Raw genomic sequence first — 17,715 nt, 5'->3', positions numbered from 1 at the left:
AGCACAGTATTACTTCTAGATGCATTGCAATTGCTGCAGACAATGCCAATGTCAATTTTGGAGGCCTTACATGCATGGGAGGGAAGAACATGTTCTCTGCTCTCAAAAAGGACTTGAATGAAAGCAGATGTTGGATGTCCTCCTCACACTCGACTATTGTTTACAGCATGGACCTAATGCTCTTTCTGTTGATATTGAGTCTATGGTGATGAAAATTTTCAACTTCTTTCATATATATGCAGTGCGCGCTCATGAACTGAAAGAATTTTGTGAATTTGTTAATAAATTTCCTGCAGCTTTTAAATCATTCCAAAACTAGGTGGTTAACATTGCATCCTGCAGTAGAAAGGATCCTGCGATTGTACCCAGCTCTGAAATCTTACTTTCATTCTCAAGATAGGAAGTTGTTGCCTTCGTCAATTAAAAAATTCCTTGAAAATGACTTTTCAGAGCTTTTTTGCTTTTTTCCTCAACCATGCACATTTTTCACTATAACATTTTGTCAGTTTAGAAAGGAAATAATTGTTGTGGAAGTATTTGAACTATTAGAATCTGTCCAGTCTTCATTGAAGAGCTATTTTCTGAACTTTTGAGCATTTGCCAGTTTTTCTTCGCCATATCAGGCAGCAATACCTCTACTGAATGTGTGTTTTCATTCATAAAAGCTCAATGGACAAAAGAAACAAACTGTTTGTTGGTAGATCAGTGAAAAGAATATTACTTGTGAAATTCAATTTCAAGGATATGTTGTGTGAAGAATTTTAGAAGTATGTGCTTTATGAAAATAACTCATGCATGTCTTCTTTGAAAAGGAGGTTCTATTGAAGAACATAGCTTCAAGGAAAATGACTGCAGGAAAGACTAATCATTAAGTAAGGTATTTTCTTTTGAAAAAAAGAGTTCTATGTAATATATGTATAATTATGTTATCGATTGAAGTTGTCAGGCATTTTGTTTTTGAAAGTCCAACTTTTTGCTAAGCAATGTCCTGGATTTGGAAATTTTCAGTTGGTAACCCTACTCACAATGTATTCCAGAAACAAGTACATTAATATGTTGCTAATTTATGGAAAAACAAGGCAAAATGAATTCGAGTCACAACGCCTGTATCATGAATGGTTTCCGGACAGAACACGTGAACAATAATTTCAGTCAACTGGGACACACTTGGAAGGTACCTCCTGTTATAGATGCCCCTATAACGTCTGGTCCAAATGAAGAGATTCTGTAGTACACAGATAGTTGCACTTGGTATCTGAGTATCAGTGTACTGGTTCAAATTCAACCTTATGCTTATTTTTGTTTGAACGACACATTGTGGCTCATTGTAATGGGGACACAATGTTTAACCACACCTCCCAGTTCAATCTGAGTATCAGTGTACTGGTTCAAATTCAACCTTATGCTTATTTTAGTTTGAACGACACATTGTGGCTCATTGTAATGGGGACACAATGTTTAACCACACCTCCCAGTTCACATCGCATCGCATCACATCGTATTGCATCGCATCGTTGATATGTTGCTAATTTATGGAGAAACAAGCAGAATAAATTCAAGTCCCAACTCCTGTATTATGAATGGTTTCTGGACAGAACTCTACCAACTACCAATATATTACAAAACTGTGAACGACAATTACAGTCAACTAGGACTCTTGGAAAGTGCTTCCTGTTAGAGATGCTCCTATAATGTCTGGTCTAACTGAAGAGGCTGTTTAGTACACAGGTAGTTGCATGCCAGACCAACATCAGCCGGTTGTCCTTTATGAAAATATTGCATATCAATACATTTCATCTGTACCATTTGCCATTACACCAGCAGCTCCATGGACATGATATCATTGCTCGAGTAACATTTGTCATTGGGCATTACATGTTGTGGCCAATGATGCAGCCTTTTTCTCAAGAGTTCTGTTTTCAGATGAATCACTATTTTGCAACAATATCACTCTGAATCAGCGCAGTATGTACTACCGGAGCGTGGAGAATCCCTATTCGGTAAGACAGGATGCATTTCAAGTGCGGTAGGGAGTAAACGTCTGGTGTGCGGTCTTGGGTGACTACCTAATCAGACCATATTTGCATGGCAGTGCTCAATCGATTACGAATTAAGTTTCAACAGGACGGGGTCTTATCTCATGGCCCTTGTCTCTTTGGCCAATATCTTCATTTTTCGAAGTATCAGATCCCTTCCATTTTTTCTCTCTGATTAGTGTTATATAGAGGATGGTTGCCTAGTTGTACTTCCTTCTAAAACAATAACCACCACCACCTCATGGATCAGTAGTCATCCCGAACAATTTTCATGCTCCATATCGTAATAAATGGACAGGAAGGAGAGAACCCGTTCTCTGGCCTGCCAGAACACCCGATCGTACGCCACTCGACTTCTTCCTGGAGGGTACATGAACCAGTTAGTGTATGCTCAGGAGCCTGAAAATCCTGATCACTGAGGCATGCCAAGCTGTTACTCTTTACATATTACAATGAGCAAGAATCACTTTACAATGTTGCGTGGAAATCTGTATAAAGCAAGGTCGTCAACATTTTGAGCACTTGCTATGCTGAATATGCAGTGTACCCTGCTTACTACCAACAGACCATGATGTCATCCAAACTGACTAGGTAATAGTGGTTTTTTTTTTTTGCTATTGGCTTTACGTTGCACCGACACAGATAGGTCTTATGGCGACGATGGGAGAGGAAAGGGCTAGGACTGGGAAAGAAGTGGCCATGGCCTTAATTAGGGTACAGCCCCAGCATTTGCCTGGTGTGAAAATGGGAAACCACGGAAAACCATGTTCAGGGCTGCCGACAGTGGGGTTCGAACTCGCTATCTTCTGAATACTGGATACTGGCTGCACTTAAGCGACTGAAGCTATCGAGCTCGGTGTTAGTAGCCTTTTCAGGACCAAATAAAAATTCACTCGTTGGTGATCAGTCGCTGAGGTGACCAGAATTTTCAGGCTCCTGAGCATACACTACCTGGTTCATGTTCCCTCCAGGAAGAAGTTAAGGACATAAGATTGGTCATATCACATTCACTGTAAATAGCATAAAGCAGGGGGGAATAATAATATAAAAAAAAAAATAGAAAAGGAAGCTGTATCAATCTGGGAATTGAACATGTTTCCTGGCACCTTGGCCCTGCAAGAGTAGCAATGCATAATTTAGCCACCTTAGCTACAAAGAGCCGTTGTGTATGACGGGCACATATGAAATCTGTTTGTAGTCCCAACAGACACTTCCTGTCCTGTTATTCTTAGCTGCAATTATTTTAGAGATTCATTATAGTTTACATCATAGATATAACATTGGTGCTAATGATTTCATTTGTATATTAGAGCATGAACTCAACAGTATATATGTACTGATTCACAATTAGAATTGAAGAAGGTTCAACCTATTAAATACAAAATGTGTTGTACAAGGTGTTCACAACATATTATTTATTATTACTAGTACCGGTTTCGACGCTTAATGGCGTCATCATCAGCTAGAAATCACAAAGTGGGCAGAGTACATGTCATAAAAGTTGTATAGATAATACATACATTGCAAAATACAAATGATAGGCTGTTTTCTCATTAAAAGATAGAAGAATGATGTGTAAAATATGGTGATATAACACATAGAGGCGTTATAGTCTAATGAGGCAGGTGAGTATTGTACAATAAAATTGGTCTGATGAATGAGAATAAGTCTTCATATGATAATAAAACGATGCAGTAAAATTGTCCACTCTTCTATTGTTGTTCAATGGAGACATATATAAGTCCAGGTCCAGTGTTGTATGTGGTTGGCAAGACCATCAAATATTTGTCTAAGGCCGGGACACCTGACGTTGAGAGGTTGAATCAACCTCCACACACCCACACGCACACAAGTGCGCCACTTACTATAGTATGGTAGACCGTGCACTAAAAATACCGTTATCCAAGGAAAACCTAAAGAAAGAACTGAATACCATACGTGCCATCACTAAATATAACGGTTATAATTCTTCATTCATAGAACGCATTATCAACAAATGTAAACATAGACTAAAGACAACATTAACCAAAGAAAGACTTAACCCTGCCCTATACACCACCTTTACTTTTAATGAAAACATACACAGTGTAACTAACATCTTTAAGAAACATAATATTAAAATATCGTACAGAACCAACAATAGAAATATGGATATAGTTCACAATACCAAGTCAATAAACAAATCCGACATTCATGCAAAATCAGGTGTTTACCATTTCCAATGCAATAACTGTTTTTCCTCATACATTGGACAGACCGAGAGAAGCTTCAAAGTCAGATACTTAGAACACGTCAATGCCATTAAGTATAATAGGTTTTCTGCAATAGGCCAACACATACATGACTCAAAGCATAATTTCACTACCGTAGAACAAGACCTAAAAATTCTCAAAAACATAAACAAAGGCCCTTTACTCGATGTTATGGAAAACTGTTTTATTCACTTAGATCAGTTTTTCAATCCTAATCTAAACCTTAATGGAATTTCAGAAAAACCTAATATCCTTTTCGATTTTCTAATCAAAGTCTTTAGAGGTATCAAAATCACAGAGAGGAAATCGATCTTTTACACTCTCCAAAACACTCTTCTATGTCCCACACCACCACCACTCCGCCCCCCGACCCGCCTTGAACTCCGCCTTTCCATCCCTTCCATTCCATTCCTCTCTCCTTCTCCCCCTCCCCCCTCCTCTTCCCGCTCCTACCTTCACACTCACTTAACTTACACCCATCTCACTCGTCCACAACTCTTCTCACAACATACAACCAGCACGCTAAACAAGGTGAGTTTCATATCCTATCATATTCGGCCGCGATCCCATTTTTAGCTATCCATTTCATTAACTTAGTTTTTTTCTTCCTTTTAAGCTTCACCACCCACGTTGAGCTGAGACAACCTTAAAAATCAACCTTATTCAACGTCTCAATGTCAGGTGTCCCGGCCTTAGACAAATATTTGATGGTCTTGCCAACCACATACAACACTGGACCTGGACTTATATATGTCTCCATTGAACAACAATAGAAGAGTGGACAATTTTACTGCATCGTTTTATTATCATATGAAGACTTTTATTCTCATTCATCAGACCAATTTTATTGTACAATACTCACCTGTCTCATTAGACTATAACGCCTTTATGTGTTATATTATATCACCATATTTTACACATCATTCTTCTAGCTTTTAATGAGAAAACAGCCTATCATTTGTACAGTGTTTTAAAAAAAACATTAAAAATTAAGTATAGTATACTAGGTGGACCGCCCCCCTTCTTTTTTTTGAGATACGATCCAATGAACTCATATATCATAGCAATGTATGTATTATCTTACAACTTTTATGACATGTACTCTGCCCACTTTGTGATTTCTAGCTGATGATGACGCCATTAAGTGTCGAAACCGGTACTAGTAATAATAAATAATATGTTGTGAACACCTTGTACAACACATTTTGTATTGAATAGGTTGAACCTTCTTCAATTCTAATTGTGAATCTCAGTTCAATACGGGAAAATGAAGTTCTTAACTTATAATACTTGTACCGAGGCAATATAACATCAGGTACACATTTTTTAAAGGTTTGCTATGATATATGAATTCATTGGATCGTATCTCAAAAAAAATAAAAAAAAAAAATAAATGTTATTTTTAATTTTTAAACACTGTACAAATATATTGTTGTTCGGAGCATAGTTTTGCCACTCTGAGTATCGAAGCAAGTAGAGAAGCTTTAAAATTATACATTGGATTCTGTTTGTTGTTATTGAAAATGCACGTCTTATCATAACATTAAAATGTTTTAGACATGATACTGTATTCGCTCTTGGGCTTATGCCGTGCCAAGAAAATAAGGTGAAATTCTTTATGTTTCGCAGAGAACTGTGCTCTGCGTCCTCAGAAGAAACTGTCCACGAGAAAGGCTTCTTAAACAATAACTCTTTAAAAGTTAGACGTTATAATAGAAGTGGAAATGGTACATTCATTCACCGGATGGCCCCCAGGATGTGGCACAATGCTAGAGTTCGAAGCGAAAGCTGACCGGACCATCAGAAACAGTCTAAGCGGTTCACATAACGTGTGTACGTAACATATGACATTGACAGGTGTATGAAATAGACACAAGGCTGGAATGAAACATCTGGCGACGAGGAACGTACAAATTTGGTAAACACTGAGACGAAATAATAATAGTGAAAGGACAGGGAAGGGAACTACCTACGTAAATTCTTAATGGTTGGCAACCAGGTATTACTTAATTGATAGCCGGTGTCCCTGTTGAAACTGTTAGGATTTCTACATATTTCCACCGCTTCCCGTATAATCCTGGACCTGTAGTGTATAGTGTGGGTAAGAGCTCGAGCATCTTGGAACATGACATCATGACCCGACGATAGAGCATGCTCAGCTATTGCCGATTTGTCTGGTTGGTTGAGATGAATATTACATTTGTGTTCTTTGATACGGGTACCAATGAACCAGCATGTTTGGCCGATTTATACCTTACCGCAAGTACAGGGAATTTCGTATACCCCAGGATGTAAAGGATGATAGGAAAAACTTAAAACGGTCCACCTTTTCAATACAAAAAGTTATATTTTATTTATAACATGTATTTGTACTTGGAACTAGTTTCGACGCTGTGTTTGCGTCATCATCAGCCAAAATGGGAAACAGGCAAGCATGTAGGCATTTATGTTACACAAGGCGTTACATTAAACAATACACATCTTACAAGGAGATAAAAACAGGGACGAATATAGGAAACAAATGAATCGTTGAGAAAACAAAAGTTATACAAATTAAAAATAACCTTAACCACACATCTTGCAGTGCAAAAGTGTTCTTCTTGAATGATTCCTGAATGTAAAACACACGCGCACACATTTCTGAGGAGCCAGCAGGCAGGACAAAGTAAAGTGAAACCTTAAGAGTTCTTCTGAGAAGAGTTCATCATTTTTCTATGTTCCGACTAACTAATGAAGTCTCCCTTGAGTTCCTGATAAACATATACAACAGGAAATTCTCCTTCACTCTCCACACTAGCTATAAAGAACAACGGTAAAATTTTAAATATTGCGTAGAGACGTGAAAGCATGATTTTGAACATGATATAACTCCTTCAGATAACCCAGTTTTTACACAAGGTGTTACATTAATTAATACACGTCTTACGAGGAGACAAAAACAGGGACGAATGTGGAAACACATGCATCGTTGAGAAAGCAAAGTTATACATATTAAAAATAAGCTTAACCACACAACTTGCAGTGCGAAAATATTTGCCTTGAATGATTCCTGAATACAAAACGCACGCGCACACACTTCTAAAGAGCCAGCAGGCAGGAAAAAGTAAGGTGAAACCTTGAGAGTTCTTCTGAGAAGAGTTCATCATTCTTTCTATGATCTGACTAACTAATGAAGTCTCCCTTGAGTTCCTGATAAACATACACAACAGGAAAATTAAACAATACACATCTTACAAGGAGATAAAAAACAGGGAAAGTTATACATATTAAAAATAACCTTAACCACATATCTTGTAGTGCGAAAATATTCGTCTTGAATGATTCCTGAATACAAAACACACGCGCATACATTTCTGAAGAGCCAGGAGGCAGGAAAAAGTAAAGTGAAACCTTAAGAGTTCTTCTGAGAAGAGTTCATCATTTTTTCTATGTTCCGACTAACTAATGAAGTCTCCCTTGAGTTCCTGATAAACATACACAACAGGAAATTCTTCTTCACTCTCAACAATAGCTATAAAGATCAACGGTAAATTTCATTTTAAATATTGTGTAGAGACGTGAAGCATGATCTTGAATATAATATAACTCCTTCATTTAACCCAATTTTTTACACAAGGTGTTATATTAAACAATCCACATCTTACGAGGAGATAAAAACAGGGACGAATGTAGAAACAAATGCATTTTTGAGAAAGCAAAAATTATACATATTAAAATAAGCTTAACCACACAACTTGCAGTGCGAAAATATTTGTCTTGAATGAATCCTGAATACAAGATGCACGCACACACTTTCTAAAGAGCCAGCAGGCAGGAAAAGGTAAGGTGAAACCTTAAGAGTTCTTCTGAGAAGAGTTCATCATTCTTTCTATGTTCCAACTAACTAAAGAAGTCTCCCTTGAGTTCCTGATAAACATACACAACAGGAAATTCTCTTTAACTCTCAACAATAGCTATAAAAGAGCAACGGTAAATTGTATTTTAAATACTGTGCAGAGATGTGGAAGCATGATCTTGAACATGATATAACTTCTTCATTTAACCACCTTTGAAAATTTCTCTCTATATTACATAGCTTCATTAACAACCATTCTGTAGATGCACAAATTAATCTTGTAATCTTCATAGGTCCGGTATTCAGCTTGACAAGAATATAAAATAGGTATTAAGGAATACATTGTTGAGAGTTTGGAGGTTGACTGTGCCAGTATTGGTGATGTATTGTTGCAGCGTTACGTGTAGGGTGGGGGCAGGTTTCTATGATGTTTATTGCGGGACATAAGGCGGTAAAGCTATGGCGTGAGATGAAGAGGAACAGAGCGTGTTGGATAGTTTAGGTCTGGGCAGCGGCCGTTGTTGGATTAGGAGGGGAGAGGGGAGGAGCGGTAGGGGAGGAGGGGTGGAAGGGGGGGAAGTATGGAGGGTGATGTGGTGAAAGGAACTCAAGGGAGACTTCTTTAGTTAGTTGGAACATAGAAAGAATGATGAACTCTTCTCAGAAGAACTCTTAAGGTTTCACCTTACCTTTTCCTGCCTGCTGGCTCTTTAGAAAGTGTGTGCGTGCATCTTGTATTCAGGATTCATTCAAGACAAATATTTTCGCACTGCAAGTTGTGTGGTTAAGCTTATTTTAATATGTATAATTTTTGCTTTCTCAAAAATGCATTTGTTTCTACATTCGTCCCTGTTTTTATCTCCTCGTAAGATGTGGATTGTTTAATATAACACCTTGTGTAAAAAATTGGGTTAAATGAAGGAGTTATATTATATTCAAGATCATGCTTCACGTCTCTACACAATATTTAAAATGAAATTTACCGTTGATCTTTATAGCTATTGTTGAGAGTGAAGAAGAATTTCCTGTTGTGTATGTTTATCAGGAACTCAAGGGAGACTTCATTAGTTAGTCGGAACATAGAAAAAATGATGAACTCTTCTCAGAAGAACTCTTAAGGTTTCACTTTACTTTTTCCTGCCTCCTGGCTCTTCAGAAATGTATGCGCGTGTGTTTTGTATTCAGGAATCATTCAAGACGAATATTTTCGCACTACAAGATATGTGGTTAAGGTTATTTTTAATATGTATAACTTTCCCTGTTTTTTATCTCCTTGTAAGATGTGTATTGTTTAATTTTCCTGTTGTGTATGTTTATCAGGAACTCAAGGGAGACTTCATTAGTTAGTCAGATCATAGAAAGAATGATGAACTCTTCTCAGAAGAACTCTCAAGGTTTCACCTTACTTTTTCCTGCCTGCTGGCTCTTTAGAAGTGTGTGCGCGTGCGTTTTGTATTCAGGAATCATTCAAGGCAAATATTTTCGCACTGCAAGTTGTGTGGTTAAGCTTATTTTTAATATGTATAACTTTGCTTTCTCAACGATGCATGTGTTTCCACATTCGTCCCTGTTTTTGTCTCCTCGTAAGACGTGTATTAATTAATGTAACACCTTGTGTAAAAACTGGGTTATCTGAAGGAGTTATATCATGTTCAAAATCATGCTTTCACGTCTCTACGCAATATTTAAAAAAAAAAAATTTTACCGTTGTTCTTTATAGCTAGTGTGGAGAGTGAAGGAGAATTTCCTGTTGTATATGTTTATCAGGAACTCAAGGGAGACTTCATTAGTTAGTCGGAACATAGAAAAATGATGAACTCTTCTCAGAAGAACTCTTAAGGTTTCACTTTACTTTGTCCTGCCTGCTGGCTCCTCAGAAATGTGTGCGCGTGTGTTTTACATTCAGGAATCATTCAAGAAGAACACTTTTGCACTGCAAGATGTGTGGTTAAGGTTATTTTTAATTTGTATAACTTTTGTTTTCTCAACGATTCATTTGTTTCCTATATTCGTCCCTGTTTTTATCTCCTTGTAAGATGTGTATTGTTTAATGTAACGCCTTGTGTAACATAAATGCCTACATGCTTGCCTGTTTCCCATTTTGGCTGATGATGACGCAAACACAGCGTCGAAACTAGTTCCAAGTACAAATACATGTTATAAATAAAATATAACTTTTTGTATTGAAAAGGTGGACCGTTTTAAGTTTTTCCTATCATCCTTCTCAGTTCAATACGGACAAAAAATGAAATTCTTAGGTTTAAACCAGGATGTAAAAGTGGGGACAATTTGTCCTTGGTTTTACTCGGACTGTGAGCAATTTTAGTGGCGGTGCCAAACACGGTTCTTACATTGTGTTTGCGGAGGACCTTGGCAATTCGATCTGTGGTGTTGTGAATGTAAGGCAAGTTGGCAGTTCCCTTCACTTCTTCCTTCTGCGAGCTTTGCTTGGTCATTTCTCTGGGACGCAGGGCTCTATGAATCTGCAAATCGCTGTAACCATTACCCTTGAACGCGACTTTGAGCGTGTCCACCTCCACCTGGATGTGATGGCTCACAAATTCATCTTGCCCTCTTGGCGATTGTTGTGAGAGTGCTTTGTTTTTGTGCTGGATGGTGGTGAGAATCTGCATGAAGATAGCGATTCATGGGTAGGCTTATGATAGATGGTATGTCCTAAGGAGCTGTCCGGTTTCTTTCTTACTAGAACATCCAAGAAAGGAAGGCATCAGTCTGACTCCATCTCCATAGTGAATTTTATTGAAGGATGTTGCTGATTTAGGTGGTTTAGAAATAGATAAAGTTTCTCAGGACCTTCTGTCCAGACCACAAATGCATCATCAACATACCTCCACCATATCATAGGCTTGACGGGCGCCGAAGCAATAGCCTCTTCCTCAAAATGCTCCATAAAGAAATTAGCCACTACGAGCGAAAGTGGACTTCCCATAGCCACTCCGTCCGTCTGTTCGTAAAAATTCCCACCCCGCAAGAAATAGCTGGAAGTCATGCAGGGGTAAAATAGCTTAGTAACGTCCTCAAGGAACAGGTTTTCAATGAGAGACATGACCGAGTCAATCGGCACTTTAGTGAACAAGGACTCCACATCGAAACTCACCATAAGTGCATTAGGTTGAAGGGTTATGGTTGACAGCTTGATGAAATACCAAGAGTCCCTGATGTATGATTCAGTACGTCCTATGTGTGGCTGAAGCAATTTGCTTAGGTATGTAGCCAGAGCATACGCAGGAGAACCTATCGCACTAACAATAGGTCTGAGGGGAACATCTTTTTTATGGATCGTAGGCAGTCCATATAATCTAGGTGGCACTGCATCCCCCAGGGACTGATGTTTAGCCTACTCTTTTGGAATTGAAGTTTGCCTTAAGAGCTTCCCTCTTATTTATATTCAGAGCTTGTCACATGAGCTCAGTTTGTAAACAGGCTCTGAATATATAGCCGAGATTTTATTCTTATACTCGTCAGTGTCTGTAACCACTGTCCAATTACCCTTATCAGCTGAGAGAATGGTCAGTTCAGAATCATCTCTAAGTTCCTTCAGAGCTCTCCTTTCGCCTCTTGTTAAATTGGGCGCGGGTACAACAGCAGGCCTTATGAGTGTCACACATTTCTGTCTTAACTCCTCAGCCTCATCCGTAGGTAGTTCGTGGATGGCTGCCTCAATGAAAGTAATTAACTCCTCAGTGGGAATTTTAGAGAGAACGACAGTGAAATTAAGACCCCTAGCTAGAACTGTTGTTTGGTTCTCATCCAAGGATTTCTTGGAAAGATTGACGACAGTTTTACTAGCATCCGGGTTCATGCGTTGTGCCACGTCCTGGGGGACATATGGTGGCGAATGAACGTACTATTTCCACTTCTATTATAATATCTAAATTTTAAAGAGTCATTGTGGACAGTCAAGATTTCTTCTGAGGATGCAGAGCACAGTTCTCTGCAAAACATAAGAATTTCACCGTATTTTCTTGACACAGCATAAGCCCAAAAGCCTATACATTATCATGTCTATAAGTATGGGCCATGAAAGCATCAATGGCATCATTAAAATGTTTTGTCCAAATATGGAAACCATTATTTTTATAGCTTTCTTGCTCATTGCCATGTGCTACTTTTTAACCATGAATACCATTCTTGCTACAGCTATATCTATTTGAATTACGGTAAAACAATCCTGTATTTATTTCTAGTGAGGCACCAGTGCGAGTACTGTTATTCAATGCTACTGGAAGTCGAGATCCAACACTACTTTTAACACCTTTATTGAGATGCTGCTTTGATATAGCCATATTCTGTCCCAATAGAGTAACTGCAACAGTGGATCCAACTTCGGGTAAGTTATAACAAAAAATCTACAATGCTAGTACCAGACAATTGGTTTGTTTAGCATATGAATGACTGGTGACACGCTGCAGTGGTGTTGCCATGCGAACAAAGTAGAAGTCCCTGGCCGCACTGCTTGCTTGTTAATTGGAACTTTCTTCCTCTGTTGAAAGAAGTACCACCAAATAAGAAATAATAGAACGTTAGATGGTCTATGAGGAAACCAGTAGTTATAGCACTAATGGGAAACAATGATCAACGGAAGTGCAATGTTTGTGCTAATATCAGCTCAGCAGTCCATAACCATCAGACAGAATTCATTGAAACAAACTTAGTGTTAACTGATAATATATGCACCGGGCGAGTTGGCTGTGCGTTCAAGGGCAGGCTGTGAGCTTGCATCCGGGAGATAGTGGGTTCAAATCCCACTGTCGGCAGCCCTGTAGATGGTTTTTGTGGTTTCCCATTTTCACACCAGGCAAATGCTGGGGCTGTACCTTAATTAAGGCCACGGCCGCTTCCTTCCTACTCCTAGGCCTTTCCTATCCCATCGTCGTCATAAGACCTATCTGTATCGGTGCAACATAAAAGTAACTAGCAAAGGAAAAAAAAACCCTGATATTTATGCCAGAGATGAGTGTAACCTGCTAGAAGGCCAAGCTAGACAAATTAAATTTCTTTGTGAATAAATAACTGCATTTTTGTTCATATACCAAAGAGTTTATTGATATCAATTTATTACAGTTCAGGTTTTCCTTCTTATTTTGAGGAATAATATGGAAATATACTAAGAATAGGAAGTGGTTATTCATGAAGGCATGGAATATACCAACAGGGTTAAAACTTTAGTACATCTCTTCGGCTGAATGGTCAGCGTACTGGCCTTTGGATCAGAGGGCTTGGGGTTTGATTCCCGGCCAGGCTGAGGTTTTTAACCGAGTATGGTTAATTTCTCTGGCTCAGGGACTGGGTGCTTATGTTTGTCCTAATACACATCTCGTCATCTGCATAAAACACAGCACAATACCAACTACCACAGAAACACGCAATAGTGAATGATCCCTCTATGTAGAGCTGACCTCAGAAAGGACATCCAGTCATAAAGCTGGGCCAAATCCACATCATGTATATATACAGGGTGAGTCACTTAATGTTACCACCGGCAATATTTCTTGAACAACAAGGAATTTTGAAAAACAACTCCCACAGACAGAACATTAGATGGGGCAGATGAAATCCAAACTTGTGTCTTTTTAAACATAAACTCCCTATTACCTTTAGGTCTGTTGCTATAATGTAGTACATTTATTCAGTCCCAAGTAATTTTGATGTAAAGTTGACAATTAAGATACACTCCTCAGCAGTTCAATTATGTGTCTGTTGGAGAAAATGGAATGAAGGAAGAACAGTGATAATGTAACTTAGTTTTATGAATGGTATGTTAAGAAATAAATGTCAGCAGTGCATTACATGCACCTGCCAACATTTTATAAACTTTGTTCTTGGGAGAATTCTGTACTGTATGGAATGCCTTTGTCAGCGAAATGTACACATTCAGTTACACAATTAAATATTCAAATTATTGCCCACACTTGCAATCGCCTGCGTAATGAGTGGTTAACACTGCGCAGCATCTCTGATGATAATTAATTTCGTGTGGCTATTTCTAACAGTGTGTAGCCCTTGTAAGGCAGACCCTCCGATGAAGGTGGGTGGCATCTGCCATGTGTAGGTAACTGCGTGTTATTGTGGTGGAGGATAGTGTTATGTTTGGTGTGTGAGTTGCAGGGATGTTTGGGACAGCACAAACACCCAGCCCCCGGGCCATTGAAATTAACCAATGAGGTTAATTCTCGACCTGGCCGGGAATCGAACCCGGAACCCCCTGAACCGAAGGCCAGTACGCTGACCATTCAGCCAACGAGTTGGACAGCATCTCTGATGTAATCCTATCAGAAGCTATCTGTATGCGTTGTTTCATATCCTCTGGAGTTATGAACACATCATGGTAGACCACCTCCTTTAACCTACCCCACAAACAGAACTAAGATCAGGAGAACAGGCTGGCCAATTTACATGCCTGCCATATCCTATGAAATGTCTATCGAACATTCTATCAAAGATCCACCTAGTGTTAACTGGAGAGTGTGCTTGACAAGCACCATACTGATACCACATCCTTATCCAAGTTTCCAGTGGGACATTTTCTAGCAAAGTTGGCAGATCATTTTGTAGGAATTTGATATATTTTGCAGCTGTTTGGGTGCCTTCAATGAAGTGAGGTTCAATGAGCCAGTAGCCAATTTCCGCACCATACATTGACACTCCAAGGTCACTGTTGCTCTACCTGTTGAAGCCAACAAGGATTGTCCGCAGACCAGTAATCCATGTTTTGTGAATTCGCTGACATATAAATTATAAAAAAAAGTTTTCCGCCTATTCAATACATAGTTTTATTTACACTGCATGTATTTACATTACATGGGACTAGTTTCAACCCTACTCGGGGTCATCATCAGCTATATTTAAAAAAATACACACAATATTTGATGAAATCCTAAAATATGTTTCTAATGAGCAGTAGGAATGGGATGAAACAAATATATAATTAACACTATGATGTGTGGTTGAATTAGGTGAAGTGCTATGGTGCTAAAAATATTGCATATGAACATGAAATATTACGTGTAACAATAGGTGAGCAATATACAATACAAGTACACAAGTACGTTAAAAAGTCTGAGTACAGAAGTACAAATGAGATGCTCTATGTTGTGGATCAACTTGAGTCGAATATTTTAGACACATGGTGTTTCAGATAGAATTCAGTAGGTCCTGGCAATACATTACGGTTGTGGACAGAGTGTTATGGTACTAAGACTGAACACAATATAACGTGACACTTATAATAAAAGTATACAAGTATGTACAAAAGTTTGAGTAACAAATGTGTACATGATTCTCTCTAGAAGAATCTGTGAGGAGTTGATTATACACTGTATCAGCTTAAGCAGAAATTTTTATACTTGGTGTATTAGGTATCAAAATTTCGTAAAGTTTGGTGTTGAGGTATTGTTTTTTCTCTAAAGGTATTTAATTTCTTCTCTTAGCCATATTCTATTAGTTCTTTTCTGTATGTTTCATGTCTGGGTAGTATTTCTATGTTTGTTATTGTATTTTATGAGAAATTTAGGTGTTGCATAGTTCGATAGGCATTCTTTTAGGAAAGTGATGCTCTTTATTACATTCGTTATCTTGATCTTCAAGTTCTGGTATTTATAGATTACAATGCACATACTCTCATCGTTTGTTTCTTCTGTCTTTCTTCGTAACAAAAAAGTAAAATTCTTTCTAGAATAAAACTTACCGTATCCACCTATTGAATACAATTCACAATTTATAGTGATTAAATTCTACATGAATTACATACACATTTCAGGTACATGTTATGCTCTATTTGGGCATCTTCAGCCTATTGACAATCGTAAGGTCAAGTCCAAGGCCTTGTTTGAGTTAAACATTTGAACTTAATACTATACAAAATGATAATATTCTAAAAAAGTTTCATTTTAGTTGCTGTAGATATGGGTTTAAAATGTGTACATTGAATAAAACCAAAATTTGTGACATGAATACAATAAAAATTATCTACATTTAACTAAAATTGTATCTTTATCAATTACTGGATGAATCATTAGGTTAATAAAGTTTGTAAAAAGTATGTTCAATCAAAGGTGCTTTTTAAATCACCTATGTCATACATTTGCAGCAACAAACTGGAACTGTGGTATGTTGTCAATCATACAAAGCTTAAATATCCCATGTGGAAAGAAGAAGAGTTTGGATGATACCATTTTTTAAGGAATTTAGTATAATTATGGGTTAAATGTTGTGTGTGTTGAAATTATGTTGACTAAAATTCTTCATAGGCAGCTGCTCCTCTAACAAAATGCTTCCTGGATTTTTTATGCCATTCTTATTAGACTACTGTTCTCGTTGATTCGTTGTTCTCCGTTGGAATGGTTTATGAATATTGTCTGTAATTGAATGAAAAGAAAAGGAAATTTAGAATGACGACTGTTTGAGCCCACATTGATAATTATAAAGATAATAGTATAATACTCCATGATTGTGGTCAAACTTACTCATCCAGTCTGATGTTAGTTGGATCTACCTGTTCCGGTTGCGTCTGATCGACTAACCTTTCTACTTCTAGTGAAGTATTCTTTTGTATTGAATAGGTTGAATCTATTTTTCAATTATTTCAATTTTAACTGTGATATTCTTCAATACGGAACAATGAAATTTTTAACTTTAAACAAATCTAAGCCATAAACAAATACCCTTTATTTGTGAAATAATTTTTGTATGTTCTATCGAATCCTTGTAAGTTATAGCGAGTACGGCATATAACAAGAACCCCATTATACCGACAATGTTTTGCTGTCCCTTCAAAATTCCGATATTAAACTGTGTATTATCCTTCAGTCACAGCGAGAGCCCTATCTCTGACGCATCCGTTATTACGAGCGATTAAGCGCGCGCAATTGTTTCCGTTACCGATATTTATGCAACCCAGCGATTATGTTGCATGCAATCGATTATCTTCGGTATCGTTTCCTTGCTTTGTCTGCTAGCGAGTTCTCTCGTCGACATTTGAAGGCGATGTCGGAGTTGATCAGTAATACCCGTCGACTGCTGTTCTGTAAAGAAAATTCGAATTGAAAGGGAACATATTTTCGTAATAAATGAGTAAGTAACGTGTTCGATAACAGTTCTTAACTTGTTAAAAATAAAGACTGACTAAATGATAGCTTAATTTTAATGATAAATACTGCAAAGGGAAAGAGAAAGTCACCTCTGTACAGGCCATGAAGGCCCTTGGAGGAGTGGAATGTAAAGGCTTCCGCCATTGTTAACCGCGGCACATGATGGGGTAGAGTGCTTAGCTCTACGCCCGGCCACCTTCTCCTCCAGGAATTAACCTGGTACTCATTTTTGGTGTAGGCTGAGTGAACCTCAGGGCCATATGTGATAAATACTGCAATTAAGTAAAAATGGGATACACCTCGAGATATGGCAGAGTGCATAATTTATTTCAGAGGTTAGTTTATATTTTCTCGCGTCTGGTTAAATTACGGATACAGAAAGGTTATCATGTAAATTCATAGAGAGAAGTTTATCATTTCTCTACTTGACGCTGTTTGAATAAGGAAACTGAAACGTTTGCCACAAAATGCGATCGATCATC

At 38.0% G+C, this 17,715-nt stretch overlaps 1 protein-coding gene across 4 annotated transcripts in view; it reads left to right on the top strand.

Annotated features, from left to right (window-relative positions):
* LOC136858579 (folylpolyglutamate synthase, mitochondrial) overlaps positions 1-17,715 on the top strand; it is a 204,350-nt gene that overhangs the window by 105,910 nt on the left and 80,725 nt on the right. For all 4 annotated transcript variants that reach the window (XM_067138241.2, XM_067138238.2, XM_067138240.2 and 1 more), the window contains exon 8: positions 12,332-12,474. In XM_067138241.2, coding sequence (XP_066994342.2) covers positions 12,332-12,474 — 143 coding nt within the window. The remainder of the gene's footprint in view (positions 1-12,331; positions 12,475-17,715) is intronic.

This window comes from Anabrus simplex, chromosome 1 (assembly GCF_040414725.1).
Source record: "Anabrus simplex isolate iqAnaSimp1 chromosome 1, ASM4041472v1, whole genome shotgun sequence".
NCBI classification, from domain to species: Eukaryota; Metazoa; Arthropoda; class Insecta; order Orthoptera; family Tettigoniidae; genus Anabrus; species Anabrus simplex.
Note: the sequence above shows the minus strand (reverse complement) of the source record. Positions and strands in the feature narration are given on the sequence as shown.